The following is an 18,872-nucleotide window of genomic DNA, read 5'->3' as shown; positions in this document are numbered from 1 at the left end:
GTTTCTCCGACACTCCTGCTACATAGGGGATGACTATATTGCGCCTTCTCTCTGCCTCAGGACGGTTATTCCTTTTGGTGTTCCTGTTGGGCTTCGTTGCTCTTGTTTTGACAAAGGCCCAGTCTGGGTAGCCACAAGCTTTCAGTGCTCCTCTGAGATGTTTACATTCCTTGTCCTTGGACTCTGTATCAGTTGTTACACTTTTCGCCCTGTGGTGTAGAGTTCTAATGACACCCAGTTTGTGTTCCAGCGGATGGTGGGAATCGAACAACAGATATTGATCCGTGTGAGTGGGTTTCCTGTATACTTCTGTTTTCAAGATACCCCCCTCTTGAATGGATATCAAACAGTCCAAAAAAGCAAGTTTGTTCTCATGGACATCCTCCCTTGTGAACTTGATGTTGTTGTCCACTGAGTTAATGTGTTCTGAAAAGGCCGCCACTTCATTGGATCTGATTTTAACCCACGTGTCATCTACATACCTGAACCAGTGACTTGGTGTAGTTCCATTGAATGTGAGTAGGGCCTTCCTTTCCACTTCTTCCATATACAAGTTTGCTACAATGGGAGAAACTGGTGGAAATACACCAATTTTATAGGCAAAAACATGGCTGTGCAATGGGCTCACCAGTTTCTCCCATTGTAGCAAACTTGTATATGGAAGAAGTGGAAAGGAAGGCCCTACTCACATTCAATAGAACTACACCAAGTCACTGGTTCAGGTATGTAGATGACACGTGGGTTAAAATCAGATCCAACGAAGTGGCGGCCTTTTCAGAACACATTAACTCAGTGGACAACAACATCAAGTTCACAAGGGAGGATGTCCATGAGAACAAACTTGCTTTTTTGGACTGTTTGATATCCATTCAAGAGGGGGGTATCTTGAAAACAGAAGTATACAGGAAACCCACTCACACGGATCAATATCTGTTGTTCGATTCCCACCATCCGCTGGAACACAAACTGGGTGTCATTAGAACTCTACACCACAGGGCGGAAAGTGTAACAACTGATACAGAGTCCAAGGACAAGGAATGTAAACATCTCAGAGGAGCACTGAAAGCTTGTGGCTACCCAGACTGGGCCTTTGTCAAAACAAGAGCAACGAAGCCCAACAGGAACACCAAAAGGAATAACCGTCCTGAGGCAGAGAGAAGGCGCAATATAGTCATCCCCTATGTAGCAGGAGTGTCGGAGAAACTCAGGAGAATTTTCAACAAACACCACATCCCTGTGTTTTTCAAACCTAGCAACACACTGAGACAAAAACTTGGACACCCAAAGGATCCAACACCAAAGGAAAAACAAAGCAATGTTGTATACGCAGTCCAGTGTAGCGAGGAGTGCACAGACCTTTACATTGGTGAGACAAAGCAACTGCTCTCTAAGCGAATGGCTCAGCATAGGAGGGCGAACACTACAGGCTAGGACTCTGCTGTCTTTCTACACCTAAAAGACAAGGGACACTCCTTTGAAAATAGCAATGTCCAAATTTTGGACAAAGAAGACCGCTGGTTTGAAAGAGGTGTAAAAGAGGCCATTCATGTCAAAGTGGAGAAACCATCCCTTAACAGAGGCGGGGGACTTCGACACCATCTGTCTGCTACATACAATGCTGTTCTAACATCTGTACCCCGGCAGTTTCAGAACTCTTCACACATCCATTCATGCAACTCTAACAAGTAACACCTGTTTGAAGAGTTGCATGATACTTGGGTAATCCTTTCAAAGTAACTCCACAGCATTCACACCTCTGTGAGTTTCAGATGTCACCTTTCTGAAGAGTTACATAGTGCCATTGTGATTGGATTAGTGGAAGAGTATATATGCTGAGGACTTCCCATACCAGTCAGTTGAACTGAAGAAGCTGCTCGGATGAGTCTTCAATGATCCGTCTTCAATGATTACTATACAAGTCCAGTTGCTTCAAATTTATTTATACTAGATATACCATGACCTGGATGAATGAAAATCTTCATAGACATAGTATCTGTAGAATTCTTGTCTTTTCTTTACTGATGCTACAAATGTATTTTGGTTAATGATGCAGATTACATTAATGCCACATACTGTATGTTTATGTTGGCATGGCCTATTAGCCATTGGCATATGGTTTGATGTCAAAGGGCATGATCAGTACAGACTGAAAAGTGATGGAATAATGCAGTCAAAGCATTAAAAAAATCTAGATAAATACTGCAAACTATGCCAGTATTCACCTCTAAAAAGTACAATCCATCAGGAACATTTTAGGATTTGCAGGCAACAATTGCATTCACTTTAGTGCTGTCTTTCAATGTGCATAAGTTTATATCTTTTGGCTTGTTTTCCTAACATGTTGATATTGACAGTATCCCTCCCCTGTGTGACATTTGGAAATGTGCCCATGTGTTGCCTCCTGCTGATTTGTCCCATTACAGTAATTACAAATTGGTGGCTCAATTGAAAGTAATCTAAATCCTTAGCCACCGTGAAGAGGTTCTGTGCAAAGGGGTTCTAGTGCAAAGCTAATCACAATGATTCTCTGTCTAAACCTAGAACATGTATTTTACAGGAACCAATGGAAATAACCTTAAGCACTGAAGCCAAAACAGGTGCTAGTGGCTTTAATATAACTGGTGGAAGAGAGGAAGGAATTATTGTGTCCCAAGTTCTGAAGGAATCTCCACATTCAGATATATTCTGCATTAAAGAAGGTATGGCTTTTTAATATAAAACAAAAACAAACTGGCAACATTGGCAACCAATCCAAAGATGTTACCTTTTCCAAGGAAGCATTCAAGTTGTTGAGAGCATTGTAAAAGACAGAGGAAAATTTAAGATTTTTTGTTTCAGGTAACTATTTTACTGCCCAATCAAAACCCTTTCACGAGCAGCAAGCAAATGTGCATGTTGCCTTGTACACTGCTACTGTACAACAAACCGCATGGTAGGTTTGCTGCTTACAAATTATAATCACAGCACTATTGTAAGTACAAAACATGGTAAGACTACACTTTGCACAATGCACATAAAATCACTTGCGATTGAGCCCTTATAACTTTTCCTGTTTTACAAAGAGTTTTAAGTGGGTTCCCCAAATCTGATTGGCTAAACTGGTTTATTGCTAAAAATGTTGAGATGTTGGGATGTGTTATGACCATAGCTTTCCATGCTGATAAAAATAGTACCTATAATTTCAAACATCAAGATTGAGACATATGTAGTAGAAAATTATATAAAATGATTTGTTTAATTAATTGCATTAAATATTTTAGTTAAATCTGTTTAATTAGTCTGTATTTTACATTTCCTATGAATACATTTTAGTTTTACTGATACCTTTGGGGTTTTTTATATATATATAGATATGAGCTGAGTTATGTTATATAAAAGTATGTTACCTACTCTTCTAGTTGTAGGTACTAGCAGTAAAAGACAAATAATTCTACTTAACATCACTCTTTTGTAGGAGACCAACTTTTAAGTGCAACAATATATTTTGATAATATCACTTATGAGGATGCACTTAAAATTTTACAACAGTCTGAGCCATACAAAGTACAATTTAACTTGAAACGCAAGCTTGGAAAAGAAGACAGAGAGAAAATGCATTCTATCATACAAATCAAGAAAGACAAACAGAAGCAGGTAGAGTCTCTTTATAGAGATAAGTCATTGCAAGAATATGTATGTATGTATATGGATGTAATCACCTAATTTATTGTTTGCCTTATAATAGCCATGTGGAACAAACATCCAGGGACACAAAATCTGGTTGGCTACTGCTGCTTGATAACACTTCTTTTCCTGTATGCTTAATATTCTACCATTCTAGCACAGGCTTAGAAACATGGCAAACTTTTAATGGGAAAAGCTGCTACGGTGAAACAAATGAGAAGTTATCTTATAAGAAGTGCTACCACTGCAATGACATTTACTCTGCACATGTTGTGTTTTTCAACAAAACTTTATAAAGAGGCAACATTTTTCCTTTAGTGGCCCCTGATTAACACTGCCTATAGTTTGTTAGCCACAAGTTCAAAAATCCCTAGCAATTAAGGAGTCCCCCCTATAATTTCATTAAGTAAATTACTACAATTTACGTTATTTCTGCCCAAGTGCACACAAATTCATAACCTTGTATTTATTTATTAAGCTTTTAAATCAATGTAAATTGAAAAGTTACTAATAATTATTTTATTAACAAATTTGAGTGAGAGATAGCAATATTGTACAGACCTCTAGAGAAGTTGTGTGATATATACTACATTTGGGAGCTTTTGAACCATAAAAAAGGGCCATAAAATACTTTGGTGGCCAAATTTAAATGTATTTGTTTTTCTTACACTTACACACACAGTTAAATGATTCATTTTGGATGAAAATAAAGCAATAGTCCATTAAGTTTCACCCTTCCACACTGGGGATAATGTGAGACAGACCTTATTTTTTATTTAGGATTGCTTTTCATTAAGTTTTGAAATCTCTGGACTCAATTTTTAAATTATTGTCATTGCAGGATAATGGTGATCAACTTTGCAGTTTTAAAACAACAGAGGGTGATAAAACGGTTCGAAAGAGAGAGCATAAGAAGAAACGCTCAAAAAAAGACAGACTTTCTTGGCCAAAATTTCAATCAATTCCATCTACTGGTATTCTTGGGCACAGAAGGTCTAGGAGTACATCAGAAACAAATGATGAAGAAACCCAAGATACTTCTTCAAGAGTGAGCGAGCTTCAAGAAGATATTTCTATAAAACAGTATGAACGTGAATCCCTGGGAATGGAACTTCAGTGTAGAAAGACAATAAGTGGGGAAAAGATATCAGAACTGGAAAACAAAAAGCAGGCTGAGCCATACCAAAGACTGAAAGAAAAAAGGAGTTTAGATAGTAGTACGAGTGTGCAAATAGATCAACACTCTGTTCCTAAAACTCAGCTTAGAAAAGGTGACTCATTACATTCTTACATTTCTGCAAATACATCAAAAGACAAAGAAGACAATACACATAATGTTATCTGGAGAGAGACATTCCCTGAAGTTATTATAGTAAAAGAAAAAACTTTACCCTCGCCATGCAAAGTATCACCATTACAAAGAAGGGATCAAACAACAATATTGCAGAGTTCTACTAAAGTAAGAATTAAAGAGTTACCACAACAAACTGGTTTAGGTCAACAATTTTGTGATGATGTTACAAGCCCAACAGATGAAAAAATGAAGTCAAAGCAAAGAAAGAAAAAATCAAAAAAGGCAATATTAGGAAGCACCTGTACTCAAGCGGATGATATTAGTGAAGTTCATTCATCTAGTTCTCATTTGAAAATAGACTTTCAGTCTTCCTCAAGTAATGATACAGAAGAAAACAAGATTCCTGAAGATGAAAAAGTAAGTACAAGTAGTGTAGCTTTTAAAAGACTTGTAAATAGTGATGCTGAAATAAATAACAGAGGTGATATTGCAGAATTACAGCAAAACCATGTTGCTGAATCTAAATTACATGGATTCCAAATGCCATTGTTTGGTATTTCTCAAAAGGAAGGATCAATTCTTAGTGGTACAGAGCCAACTTCAGAGAAAAAGCCTCCAGACCGACAACAAATTTTATCGGGATGGAAGCTGCAAATGCCAATAATTAAAATGCCTAAGCTACCAAAACTGCAAAGAAAGTCTTTTAGATCTGAAATTGTTGAACAATCTGATATAAATACTAATAATATAGGGACAGAGGGAGAAGATACTATAATCATTACTGATGCCCCAATATTATCAACACTGCACAAAGAAACAGAAAAGTCTGCAAGCAGCAGAACTAAGAATATTGAAAGTAATAAACTTCCAGAAGTACTATACCTTCCTGACAACAGAGAACCAGTTATTACAGGGGGTAATATTCATCAACAGTCTGTATTGAAACACAAATTTGTAAAATCTCAGTCAGGTAAACATGAATCAGATCTAAATATCAATTTCTTAGACACAAAGAAAGAAATTTATACTTTACCTGAGAGTGCAAAAACAGTGGATAAAGAGAATATCCATATGCGATCTACTCCTTTACAATTACATTTACAAGATGTCGGTTCTGACACGTTATCCACAAGCAAATTAAAGTTAAATACAGATATGATTGCAGAGATTCCTGTACCAGAATTGGATCCACAAATTACTGATATGCTTTTACCTGAACAATTCGAACCTGAGAAAGCTATTATACAAGATAATGAAAATGATTCAAATATCAGTTTAAAATATGGTGTCACACATGATCGTAGTGATGCTGAAGGCAAGGAGGCATTAGTTAAAATACCTAAATTAAAAATTCCTTCTTTTGACTCATTTGCACAAAATGTTAAAGACAGTGGTGAGAGGGAACATAAAACTATTGTTGATATAAACAAGGACAGTAAACAGAATATTCCAAGAACAGCAAAAGTTAAGTTACCAAAAGTAGAGTTATCATTACCAAAATTCAAGGGACATAAAAGTCAATATAAGGTACATATCAATACAGACAATGAAAGCAGTGGTAATATTAATGACTTTAACAATAAGTGGACATTTTCAGAAGGCCTAATGCATGACAGTTCATTTAGTTCAAATACAAAAGATAAAATAAAAATTCATACAGATGGAGTTTTTCAAATTCAGGCAGATATCAATAAACCATCAGCTACTAATGTCAATACAATTGAAGTTAGTGAAAATCAGGACAATGAAATATCAAAAGAAACTAATGCAAACGATTTAGTGGGTGTGGCAGAAGACATAAAAATTGTTTTTCCTCACATGCAAATCCCTCAATATAGTGAATATATTTCTGACAAAAATGAAGAAGAAGCAGAACAAATGAAAAGATTGGTTACTGAAACAGATTTTGAACTGAAAAAAGATATAAACAAATGTGAACTTACAGAAAGGACAAAAATCCATAAACTAAATAAAAAAGGAGTAAAGGGAGAACAAGAACACACCAACACCTTGACAGAATCTATAGTAGGTGGTTTGACTCAAGAATATGATGTAGGTAACAATGATATCAGTGAAGCTTTACAAAGAAAAAATATATCCACATCAGAGACACTACAAGACACAATCGCAAACATGGATATCCAGAATTACAATTATGAACTTGATAACAAAGAATTAAATTATAAGACAAAATCTAAAAATGAATCGATTAAACAAAATATTCAACAAGACGCTAAAACCACCTTTACATACTCAGAAGGTAAACATGCAAATGAAAAAAATACTAATAACCAGTTATCAAAATTAAAATTTCCAAAATTTGAGCTGTCTAAACATTTCAAACAGGTTAAGCCTCAAAAAGAGAATGCAGAAACTGCACTTGTAAATACTGAGAAGAGTGAAACAAAAGTTTTCTTGAACATGCCTGAAGACAGAGTAGAAATAGCTCTAAAAGCACAAATTACAGAACCCACAACACGAATTCTGGAAACATTTAAAGAACCGTCCATTTGTGAAATACAGCTTCCAAAATCCATAACAGGGAAGGGTAAACAGCAGGCAGAAGACACTCTAGAAAAAGAGAGAGAAATTAGCAGTGAATATGTCAGTGCTGCCGAAAATCAATCAGCTTCTTTGGGTTGGGGCATACAGCTCCCTGCATTCAAAATACCACTGTTTGGCATATCTGAAAAAACAGCGGATCTAATAGACTCTGCCGATGTTTCAATCACCAAGGAGGAAGAAAAGCCAGAGAGTGAATCTAAAGTTCAAACGGACAGACTGATCACTCACGAGGCAACCCCGATGCAAGAACACTGGGATGTACAGGGTACAGGCACAGAGCACAGCATAAGGATTACAACGGTTCAAAAAACCATCATATCCCCAGAAAGCCAAATAGTTGACAAAACCTCTCCAGCTCAACGCTATGAGATAAAAAGAGAATACAAGGTGGAAGATATCAACGAAACATTTGCTCCAACTGAAGAAGAATTAAAACCTACAAAAGAAATGGCTGAGGCTGCAACTCTCGACACTGGGTTAAGTAAAAGAGACGTTTCCCTCAAGGTGGCTGAAGAAACAGTGGAGAAAGCAACAGAAACTCAGGACATGCAAATTACAGAACCCAAAACACAAGTTCTAGAGACAGTTGCCGAATCATCACTTATCGAAACACAGCTTTCAACAATTTCCACTCTAGAATTTGGACAGCCTGATCAAGCGGCTATCCCTGATAGCTCTGATGCTACTCCAAAGCCGAAAGAAGATATTAAACGTGAGTTAGAAGAAAGAGAAGGAGAAACTAAGAGTGAATATATCAGCACCGTAGCAAAGGAAACAAGTTCTTGGGGTTGGGGCATACAGCTCCCTGCATTCAAAATACCATTGTTTGGCAAATCCGACAAACCAGCTGATCTGATAGAAACTGAAGATGCTTCAAAACCCAAAGAAGAATTAAAGTCCGAGACTGAAATAAAAGAGGGGGAGACAGTTATACAGTCTGTAAGCCTCTCAGTTGAAACTGAGCCAACAACAGTTCCCAAAGAAAAGGTAGAAGTCGAGCTTCAGCAAGCGGATGAAAAGTCCAAACCTGACACTGACACCGTCCAGTCATTGGAAATACCAAAAGAACTTAAAGAAAAAGAACCTGAAATAGTACAGAAAGAGTTAATAAAAGAGGAGGAGACAGTTATAGAGTCCTTAAGCCTCTCACTTGAGACTGAGCCAACAACAGTTCCCAAAGAAAAGGTAAAAGTCGAGCTTCAACAAGAGGAAGAAAAGTCCAAACCTGACACTGACATCGTCCAGTCATTGGAAATACCAAAAGAAGTAAAAGAAAAAGAATCTGAAATAGTACAGAAAGAGTTAAGCATTCATGTGGAACCCTCTATGGAAGAACACTGGGAGGTGCAGGGTAAAGGAAAAAGACGCAAGAAAAAGGTTACCAAAGTAGAGAAGACTGTGAAGTCTACAGAAAGCCAAGACATAGGTGTAACTTCTCCTACGGAAGAATACGTTTTCACCTCACAAACAAAAATGCAATTTGAGCTTGAAGACACTGGCGAAACATTGTCCCCAACTGAAGAAGAACTAAAGCCTCAAAAAGAGATGGCAGAGACTGCAACTGTAAAGACTGAGCCAAGTGAAACAAAAGTTTTCCTGACCATGTCAGAAGACAGAGTAGATACGGCTCAAATCACAGAACCCACAACACAAATTCTAGAGACAGTTACGCAATTGGCAGTTTGCGAAACACAGCTTCCAGCATCCACAACAGAGGAGGGTCCACAGCAGGCAGAAGACACTCAACATGACTTAGAAGAAAAAGAGAGAGAAATTAGCAGTGAATATGTCAGTGCTGCCGAAAATCAATCAGCTTCTTTTGGTTGGGGCATACAGCTCCCTGCATTCAAAATACCACTGTTTGGCATATCTGAAAAACCAGCAGATCTAATAGACTCTGCCGACGTTTCAATCACCAAGGAGGAAGAAAAGCCAGAGAGTGAATCTAAAGTTCAACCGGATAGACTGATCACTCACGAGGCAACCCCGATGCAAGAACACTGGGATGTACAGGGTACAGGCACAGAGCACAGCATAAGGATTACAACGGTTCAAAAAACCATCATATCCCCAGAAAGCCAAATAGTTGACAAAACCTCTCCAGCTCAACTCTATGAGATAAAAAGAGAATACAAGGTGGAAGATATGAGCGAAACATTTGCTCCAACTGAAGAAGAATTAAAACCTACAAAAGAAATGGCTGAGGCTGCAACTCTCGACACTGGGTTAAGTAAAAGAGACGTTTCCCTCAAGGTGGCTGAAGAAACAGTGGAGAAAGCAACAGAAACTCAGGACACGCAAATTACAGAACCCAAAACACAAGTTCTTGAGACAGTTGCCGAATCATCACTTAGCGAAACACAGCTTTCAACAATTTCCACTCTAGAATTTGGACAACCTGATCAAGCGGCTATCCCTGATAGCTCTGATGCTACTCCAAAGCCGAAAGAAGATATTAAACGTGAGTTAGAAGAAAGAGAAACTAAGAGTGAATATATCAGCACCGTAGCAAAGGAAACAAGTTCTTGGGGTTGGGGCATACAGCTCCCTGCATTCAAAATACCATTGTTTGGCAAATCCGACAAACCAGCTGATCTGATAGAAACTGAAGATGTTTCAAAACCCAAAGAAGAATTAAAGTCCGAGACTGAAATAAAAGAGGGGGAGACAGTTATACAGTCTGTAAGCCTCTCAGTTGAAACTGAGCCAACAACAGTTCCCAAAGAAAAGGTAGAAGTAGAGCTTCAGCAAGCAGATGAAAAGTCCAAACCTGACACTGACACCGTCCAGTCATTGGAAATACCAAAAGAACTTAAAGAAAAAGAACCTCAAATAGTACAGAAAGAGTTAATAAAAGAGGAGGAGACAGTTATAGAGTCCTTAAGCCTCTCACTTGAGACTGAGCCAACAACAGTTCCCAAAGAAAAGGTAAAAGTCGAGCTTCAACAAGAGAAAGAAAAGTCCAAACCTGACACTGACATCGTCCAGTCATTGGAAATACCAAAAGAAGTAAAAGAAAAAGAATCTGAAATAGTACAGAAAGAGTTAAGAATTCATGTGGAACCCTCTATGGAAGAACACTGGGAGGTGCAGGGAAAAGGAAAAAGACGCAGGAAAAAGGTTACAAAAGTAGAGAAGACTGTCAAGTCTACAGAAAGCCAAGACGTAGGTGTAACTTCTCCTACGGAAGAATACGTTTTCACCTCACAAACAAAAATGCAATTTGAGCTTGAAGACACTGGCGAAACTTTGTCCCCAACTGAAGAAGAACTAAAGCCTCAAAAAGAGATGGCAGAGACTGCAACTGTAAAGACTGAGCCAAGTGAAACAAAAGTTTTCCTGACCATGTCAGAAGACAGAGTAGATACGGCTCAAATCACAGAACCCACAACACAAATTCTAGAGACAGTTATGCAATTGGCAGTTTGCGGAACACAGCTTCCAGCATCCACAACAGAGGAGGGTCCACACCAGGCAGAAGACACTCAACTTGACTTAGAAGAAAAAGAGAGAGAAATTAGCAGTGAATATGTCAGTGCTGCCGAACATCAATCAGCTTCTTTGGGTTGGGGCATACAGCTCCCTGCATTCAAAATACCACTGTTTGGCATATCTGAAAAAACAGCAGATCTAATCACCAAGGAGGAAGAAAAGCCAGAGAGTGAATCTAAAGTTCAAACGGACAGACTGATCACTCACGAGGCAACCCCGATGCAAGAACACTGGGATGTACAGGGTACAGGAACAGAGCACAGCATAAGGATTACAACAGTTCAAAAAACCATCATATCCCCAGAAAGCCAAATAGTTGACAAAACGTCTCCGGCTCAACTCTATGAGATAAAAAGAGAATACAAGGTGGAAGATATCAGCGAAACATTTGCTCCAACTGAAGAAGAATTAAAACCTACAAAAGAAATGGCTGAGGCTGCAACTCTCGACACTGGGTTAAGAAAAAGAGACGTTTCCCTCAAGGTGGCTGAAGGACCAGTGGAGAAAGCAACAGAAACTCAGGACACGCAAATTACAGAACCCAAAACACAAGTTCTAGAGACAGTTGCCGAATCATCACTTAGCGAAACACAGCTTTCAACAATTTCCACTCTAGAATTTGGACAGCCTGATCAAGCGGCTATCCCTGATAGCTCTGATGCTACTCCACAGCCGAAAGAAGATATTAAACATGAGTTAGAAGAAAGAGAAGGAGAAACTAAGAGTGAATATATCAGCACCGTAGCAAAGGAAACAAGTTCTTGGGGTTGGGGCATACAGCTCCCTGCATTCAAAATACCATTGTTTGGCAAATCCGACAAACCAGCTGATCTGATAGAAACTGAAGATGCTTCAAAACCCAAAGAAGAATTAAAGTCCGAGACTGAAATAAAAGAGGAGGAGACAGTTATAGAGTCCTTAAGCCTCTCACTTGAGACTGAGCCAACAACAGTTCCCAAAGAAAAGGTAAAAGTCGAGCTTCAACAAGAGGAAGAAAAGTCCAAACCTGACACTGACATCGTCCAGTCATTGGAAATACCAAAAGAAGTAAAAGAAAAAGAATCTGAAATAGTACAGAAAGAGTTAAGCACTCATGTGGAACCCTCTATGGAGGAACACTGGGAGGTGGAGGGAAAAGGAAAAAGACGCAGGAAAAAGGTTACAAAAGTAGAGAAGACTGTCAAGTCTACAGAAAGCCAGGACGTAGGTGTAACTTCTCCTACGGAAGAATACATTTTCACCTCACAAACAAAAATGCAATTTGAGCTTGAAGACACTGGTGAAACTTTGTCCCCAACTGAAGAAGAACTAAAGCCTCAAAAAGAGATGGCAGAGACTGCAACTGTAAAGACTGAGCCAAGTGAAACAAAAGTTTTCCTGACCATGTCAGAAGACAGAGTAGATACGGCTCAAATCACAGAACCCACAATACAAATTCTAGAGACAGTTACACAATTGGCAGTTTGCGAAACACAGCTTCCAGCATCCACAACAGAGGAGGGTCCACAGCAGGCAGAAGACACTCAACTTGACTTAGAAGAAAAAGAGAGAGAAATTAGCAGTGAATATGTCAGTGCTGCCGAAAATCAATCAGCTTCTTTGGGTTGGGGCATACAGCTCCCTGCATTCAAAATACCACTGTTTGGCATATCTGAAAAACCAGCGGATCTAATAGACTCTGCCGACGTTTCAATCACCAAGGAGGAAGAAAAGCCAGAGAATGAATCTAAAGTTCAAACGGACAGACTGATCACTCACGAGGCAACCCCGATGCAAAAACACTGGGATGTACACGGTACAGGCACAGAGCACAGCATAAGGATTACAACGGTTCAAAAAACCATCATATCCCCAGAAAGCCAAATAGTTGACAAAACCTCTCCAGCTCAACTCTATGAGATAAAAAGAGAATACAAGGTGGAAGATATCAACGAAACATTTGCTCCAACTGAAAAAGAATTAAAACCTACAAAAGAAATGGCTGAGGCTGCAACTCTCGACACTGGGTTAAGTAAAAGAGACGTTTCCCTCAAGGTGGCTGAAGAAACAGTGGAGAAAGCAACAGAAACTCAGGACATGCAAATTACAGAACCCAAAACACAAGTTCTAGAGACAGTTGCCGAATCATCACTTAGCGAAACACAGCTTTCAACAATTTCCACTCTAGAATTTGGACAGCCTGATCAAGCGGCTATCCCTGATAGCTCTGATGCTACTCCAAAGCCGAAAGAAGATATTAAACGTGAGTTAGAAGAAAGAGAAGGAGAAACTAAGAGTGTATATATCAGCACCGTAGCAAAGGAAACAAGTTCTTGGGGTTGGGGCATACAGCTCCCTGCATTCAAAATACCATTGTTTGGCAAATCCGACAAACCAGCTGATCTGATAGAAACTGAAGATGCTTCAAAACCCAAAGAAGAATTAAAGTCCGAGACTGAAATAAAAGAGGGGGAGACAGTTATACAGTCTGTAAGCCTCTCAGTTGAAACTGAGCCAACAACAGTTCCCAAAGAAAAGGTAGAAGTCGAGCTTCAGCAAGCGGATGAAAAGTCAAAACCTGACACTGACACCGTCCAGTCATTGGAAATACCAAAAGAACTTAAAGAAAAAGAACCTGAAATAGTACAGAAAGAGTTAATAAAAGAGGAGGAGACAGTTATAGAGTCCTTAAGCCTCTCACTTGAGACTGAGCCAACAACAGTTCCCAAAGAAAAGGTAAAAGTCAAGCTTCAACAAGAGGAAGAAAAGTCCAAACCTTACACTGACATCGTCCAGTCATTGGAAATACCAAAAGAAGTAAAAGAAAAAGAATCTGAAATAGTACAGAAAGAGTTAAGCATTCATGTGGAACCCTCTATGGAAGAACACTGGGAGGTGCAGGGTAAAGGAAAAAGACGCAAGAAAAAGGTTACCAAAGTAGAGAAGACTGTGAAGTCTACAGAAAGCCAAGACGTAGGTGTAACTTCTCCTAAGGAAGAATACATTTTCACCTCACAAACAAAAATGCAATTTGAGCTTGAAGACACTGGTGAAACTTTGTCCCCAACTGAAGAAGAACTAAAGCCTCAAAAAGAGATGGCAGAGACTGCAACTGTAAAGACTGAGCCAAGTGAAACAAAAGTTTTCCTGACCATGTCAGAAGACAGAGTAGATACGGCTCAAATCACAGAACCCACAATACAAATTCTAGAGACAGTTACACAATTGGCAGTTTGCGAAACACAGCTTCCAGCATCCACAACAGAGGAGGGTCCACAGCAGGCAGAAGACACTCAACTTGACTTAGAAGAAAAAGAGAGAGAAATTAGCAGTGAATATGTCAGTGCTGCCGAAAATCAATCAGCTTCTTTGGGTTGGGGCATACAGCTCCCTGCATTCAAAATACCACTGTTTGGCATATCTGAAAAACCAGCGGATCTAATAGACTCTGCCGACGTTTCAATCACCAAGGAGGAAGAAAAGCCAGAGAATGAATCTAAAGTTCAAACGGACAGACTGATCACTCACGAGGCAACCCCAATGCAAGAACACTGGGATGTACACGGTACAGGCACAGAGCACAGCATAAGGATTACAACGGTTCAAAAAACCATCATATCCCCAGAAAGCCAAATAGTTGACAAAACCTCTCCAGCTCAACTCTATGAGATAAAAAGAGAATACAAGGTGGAAGATATCAACGAAACATTTGCTCCAACTGAAAAAGAATTAAAACCTACAAAAGAAATGGCTGAGGCTGCAACTCTCGACACTGGGTTAAGTAAAAGAGACGTTTCCCTCAAGGTGGCTGAAGAAACAGTGGAGAAAGCAACAGAAACTCAGGACATGCAAATTACAGAACCCAAAACACAAGTTCTAGAGACAGTTGCCGAATCATCACTTAGCGAAACACAGCTTTCAACAATTTCCACTCTAGAATTTGGACAGCCTGATCAAGGGGCTATCCCTGATAGCTCTGATGCTACTCCAAAGCCGAAAGAAGATATTAAACGTGAGTTAGAAGAAAGAGAAGGAGAAACTAAGAGTGTATATATCAGCACCGTAGCAAAGGAAACAAGTTCTTGGGGTTGGGGCATACAGCTCCCTGCATTCAAAATACCATTGTTTGGCAAATCCGACAAACCAGCTGATCTGATAGAAACTGAAGATGCTTCAAAACCCAAAGAAGAATTAAAGTCCGAGACTGAAATAAAAGAGGGGGAGACAGTTATACAGTCTGTAAGCCTCTCAGTTGAAACTGAGCCAACAACAGTTCCCAAAGAAAAGGTAGAAGTCGAGCTTCAGCAAGCGGATGAAAAGTCAAAACCTGACACTGACACCGTCCAGTCATTGGAAATACCAAAAGAACTTAAAGAAAAAGAACCTGAAATAGTACAGAAAGAGTTAATAAAAGAGGAGGAGACAGTTATAGAGTCCTTAAGCCTCTCACTTGAGACTGAGCCAACAACAGTTCCCAAAGAAAAGGTAAAAGTCAAGCTTCAACAAGAGGAAGAAAAGTCCAAACCTTACACTGACATCGTCCAGTCATTGGAAATACCAAAAGAAGTAAAAGAAAAAGAATCTGAAATAGTACAGAAAGAGTTAAGCATTCATGTGGAACCCTCTATGGAAGAACACTGGGAGGTGCAGGGTAAAGGAAAAAGACGCAAGAAAAAGGTTACCAAAGTAGAGAAGACTGTGAAGTCTACAGAAAGCCAAGACGTAGGTGTAACTTCTCCTAAGGAAGAATACATTTTCACCTCACAAACAAAAATGCAATTTGAGCTTGAAGACACTGGTGAAACTTTGTCCCCAACTGAAGAAGAACTAAAGCCTCAAAAAGAGATGGCAGAGACTGCAACTGTAAAGACTGAGCCAAGTGAAACAAAAGTTTTCCTGACCATGTCAGAAGACAGAGTAGATACGGCTCAAATCACAGAACCCACAATACAAATTCTAGAGACAGTTACACAATTGGCAGTTTGCGAAACACAGCTTCCAGCATCCACAACAGAGGAGGGTCCACAGCAGGCAGAAGACACTCAACTTGACTTAGAAGAAAAAGAGAGAGAAATTAGCAGTGAATATGTCAGTGCTGCCGAAAATCAATCAGCTTCTTTGGGTTGGGGCATACAGCTCCCTGCATTCAAAATACCACTGTTTGGCATATCTGAAAAACCAGCGGATCTAATAGACTCTGCCGACGTTTCAATCACCAAGGAGGAAGAAAAGCCAGAGAATGAATCTAAAGTTCAAACGGACAGACTGATCACTCACGAGGCAACCCCAATGCAAGAACACTGGGATGTACACGGTACAGGCACAGAGCACAGCATAAGGATTACAACGGTTCAAAAAACCATCATATCCCCAGAAAGCCAAATAGTTGACAAAACCTCTCCAGCTCAACTCTATGAGATAAAAAGAGAATACAAGGTGGAAGATATCAACGAAACATTTGCTCCAACTGAAAAAGAATTAAAACCTACAAAAGAAATGGCTGAGGCTGCAACTCTCGACACTGGGTTAAGTAAAAGAGACGTTTCCCTCAAGGTGGCTGAAGAAACAGTGGAGAAAGCAACAGAAACTCAGGACATGCAAATTACAGAACCCAAAACACAAGTTCTAGAGACAGTTGCCGAATCATCACTTAGCGAAACACAGCTTTCAACAATTTCCACTCTAGAATTTGGACAGCCTGATCAAGCGGCTATCCCTGATAGCTCTGATGCTACTCCAAAGCCGAAAGAAGATATTAAACGTGAGTTAGAAGAAAGAGAAGGAGAAACTAAGAGTGTATATATCAGCACCGTAGCAAAGGAAACAAGTTCTTGGGGTTGGGGCATACAGCTCCCTGCATTCAAAATACCATTGTTTGGCAAATCCGACAAACCAGCTGATCTGATAGAAACTGAAGATGCTTCAAAACCCAAAGAAGAATTAAAGTCCGAGACTGAAATAAAAGAGGGGGAGACAGTTATACAGTCTGTAAGCCTCTCAGTTGAAACTGAGCCAACAACAGTTCCCAAAGAAAAGGTAGAAGTCGAGCTTCAGCAAGCGGATGAAAAGTCAAAACCTGACACTGACACCGTCCAGTCATTGGAAATACCAAAAGAACTTAAAGAAAAAGAACCTGAAATAGTACAGAAAGAGTTAATAAAAGAGGAGGAGACAGTTATAGAGTCCTTAAGCCTCTCACTTGAGACTGAGCCAACAACAGTTCCCAAAGAAAAGGTAAAAGTCAAGCTTCAACAAGAGGAAGAAAAGTCCAAACCTTACACTGACATCGTCCAGTCATTGGAAATACCAAAAGAAGTAAAAGAAAAAGAATCTGAAATAGTACAGAAAGAGTTAAGCATTCATGTGGAACCCTCTATGGAAGAACACTGGGAGGTGCAGGGTAAAGGAAAAAGACGCAAGAAAAAGGTTACCAAAGTAGAGAAGACTGTGAAGTCTACAGAAAGCCAAGACGTAGGTGTAACTTCTCCTAAGGAAGAATACGTTTTCACCTCACAAACAAAAATGCAATTTGAGCTTGAAGACACTGGCGAAACATTGTCCCCAACTGAAGAAGAACTAAAGCCTCAAAAAGAGATGGCAGAGACTGCAACTGTAAAGACTGAGCCAAGTGAAACAAAAGTTTTCCTGACCATGTCAGAAGACAGAGTAGATACGGCTCAAATCACAGAACCCACAACACAAATTCTAGAGACAGTTACGCAATTGGCAGTTTGCGAAACACAGCTTCCAGCAACCACAACAGAGGAGGGTCCACAGCAGGCAGAAGACACTCAACTTGACTTAGAAGAAAAAGAGAGAGAAATTAGCAGTGAATATGTCAGTGCTGCCGAAAATCAATCAGCTTCTTTGGGTTGGGGTATACAGCTCCCTGCATTCAAAATACCACTGTTTGGCATATCTCAAAAACCAGCAGATCTAATAGACTCTGCCGTCGTTTCAATCACCAAGGAGAAAGAAAAGCCAGAGAGTGAATCTAAAGTTCAACCGGATAGACTGATCACTCACGAGGCAACCCCGATGCAAGAACACTGGGATGTACAGGGTACAGGCACAGAGCACAGCATAAGGATTACAACGGTTCAAAAAACCATCATATCCCCAGAAAGCCAAATAGTTGACAAAACCTCTCCGGCTCAAATCTATGAGATAAAAACAGAATACAAGGTGGAAGATATCAGCGAAACATTTGCTCCAACTGAAGAAGAATTAAAACCTACAAAAGAAATGACTGAGGCTGCAACTCTCGACACTGGCTTAAGTAAAAGAGACGTTTCCCTCAAGGTGGCTGAAGAAACAGTGGAGAAAGCAACAGAAACTCAGGACACGCAAATTACAGAACCCAAAACACAAGTTCTAGAGACAGTTGCCGAATCATCACTTAGCAAAACACAGCTTTCAACATTTTCCACTCTAGAATTTGGACAGCCTGATCAAGCGGCTATCCCTGATAGCTCTGATGCTACTCCACAGCCGAAAGAAGATATTAAACGTGAGTTAGAAGAAAGAGAAGGAGAAACTAAGAGTGAATATATCAGCACCGTAGCAAAGGAAACAAGTTCTTGGGGTTGGGGCATACAGCTCCCTGCATTCAAAATACCATTGTTTGGCAAATCCGACAAACCAGCTGATCTGATAGAAACTGAAGATGCTTCAAAACCCAAAGAAGAATTAAAGTCCGAGACTGAAATAAAAGAGGGGGAGACAGTTATACAGTCTGTAAGCCTCTCAGTTGAAAATGAGCCAACAACAGTTCCCAAAGAAAAGGTAGAAGTCGAGCTTAAGCAAGCGGATGAAAAGTCCAAACCTGACACTGACACCGTCCAGTCATTGGAAATACCAAAAGAACTTAAAGAAAAAG

The 18,872-nt window shown here is 39.6% G+C and overlaps 1 protein-coding gene across 1 annotated transcript in view; it reads left to right on the top strand.

The window, feature by feature from the left end:
• Positions 1-18,872, top strand: part of ahnak2 (AHNAK nucleoprotein 2) — a 55,921-nt gene that overhangs the window by 5,931 nt on the left and 31,118 nt on the right. The window contains exons 5-7 of the mRNA XM_031891699.1: positions 2,558-2,699; positions 3,455-3,633; positions 4,505-18,709. Coding sequence (XP_031747559.1) covers positions 2,558-2,699; positions 3,455-3,633; positions 4,505-18,709 — 14,526 coding nt within the window. The remainder of the gene's footprint in view (positions 1-2,557; positions 2,700-3,454; positions 3,634-4,504; positions 18,710-18,872) is intronic.

This window comes from Xenopus tropicalis, chromosome 8, assembly GCF_000004195.4.
Source record: "Xenopus tropicalis strain Nigerian chromosome 8, UCB_Xtro_10.0, whole genome shotgun sequence".
NCBI classification, from domain to species: Eukaryota; Metazoa; Chordata; class Amphibia; order Anura; family Pipidae; genus Xenopus; species Xenopus tropicalis.
This window is presented reverse-complemented; position numbering and strand designations above follow the sequence as displayed.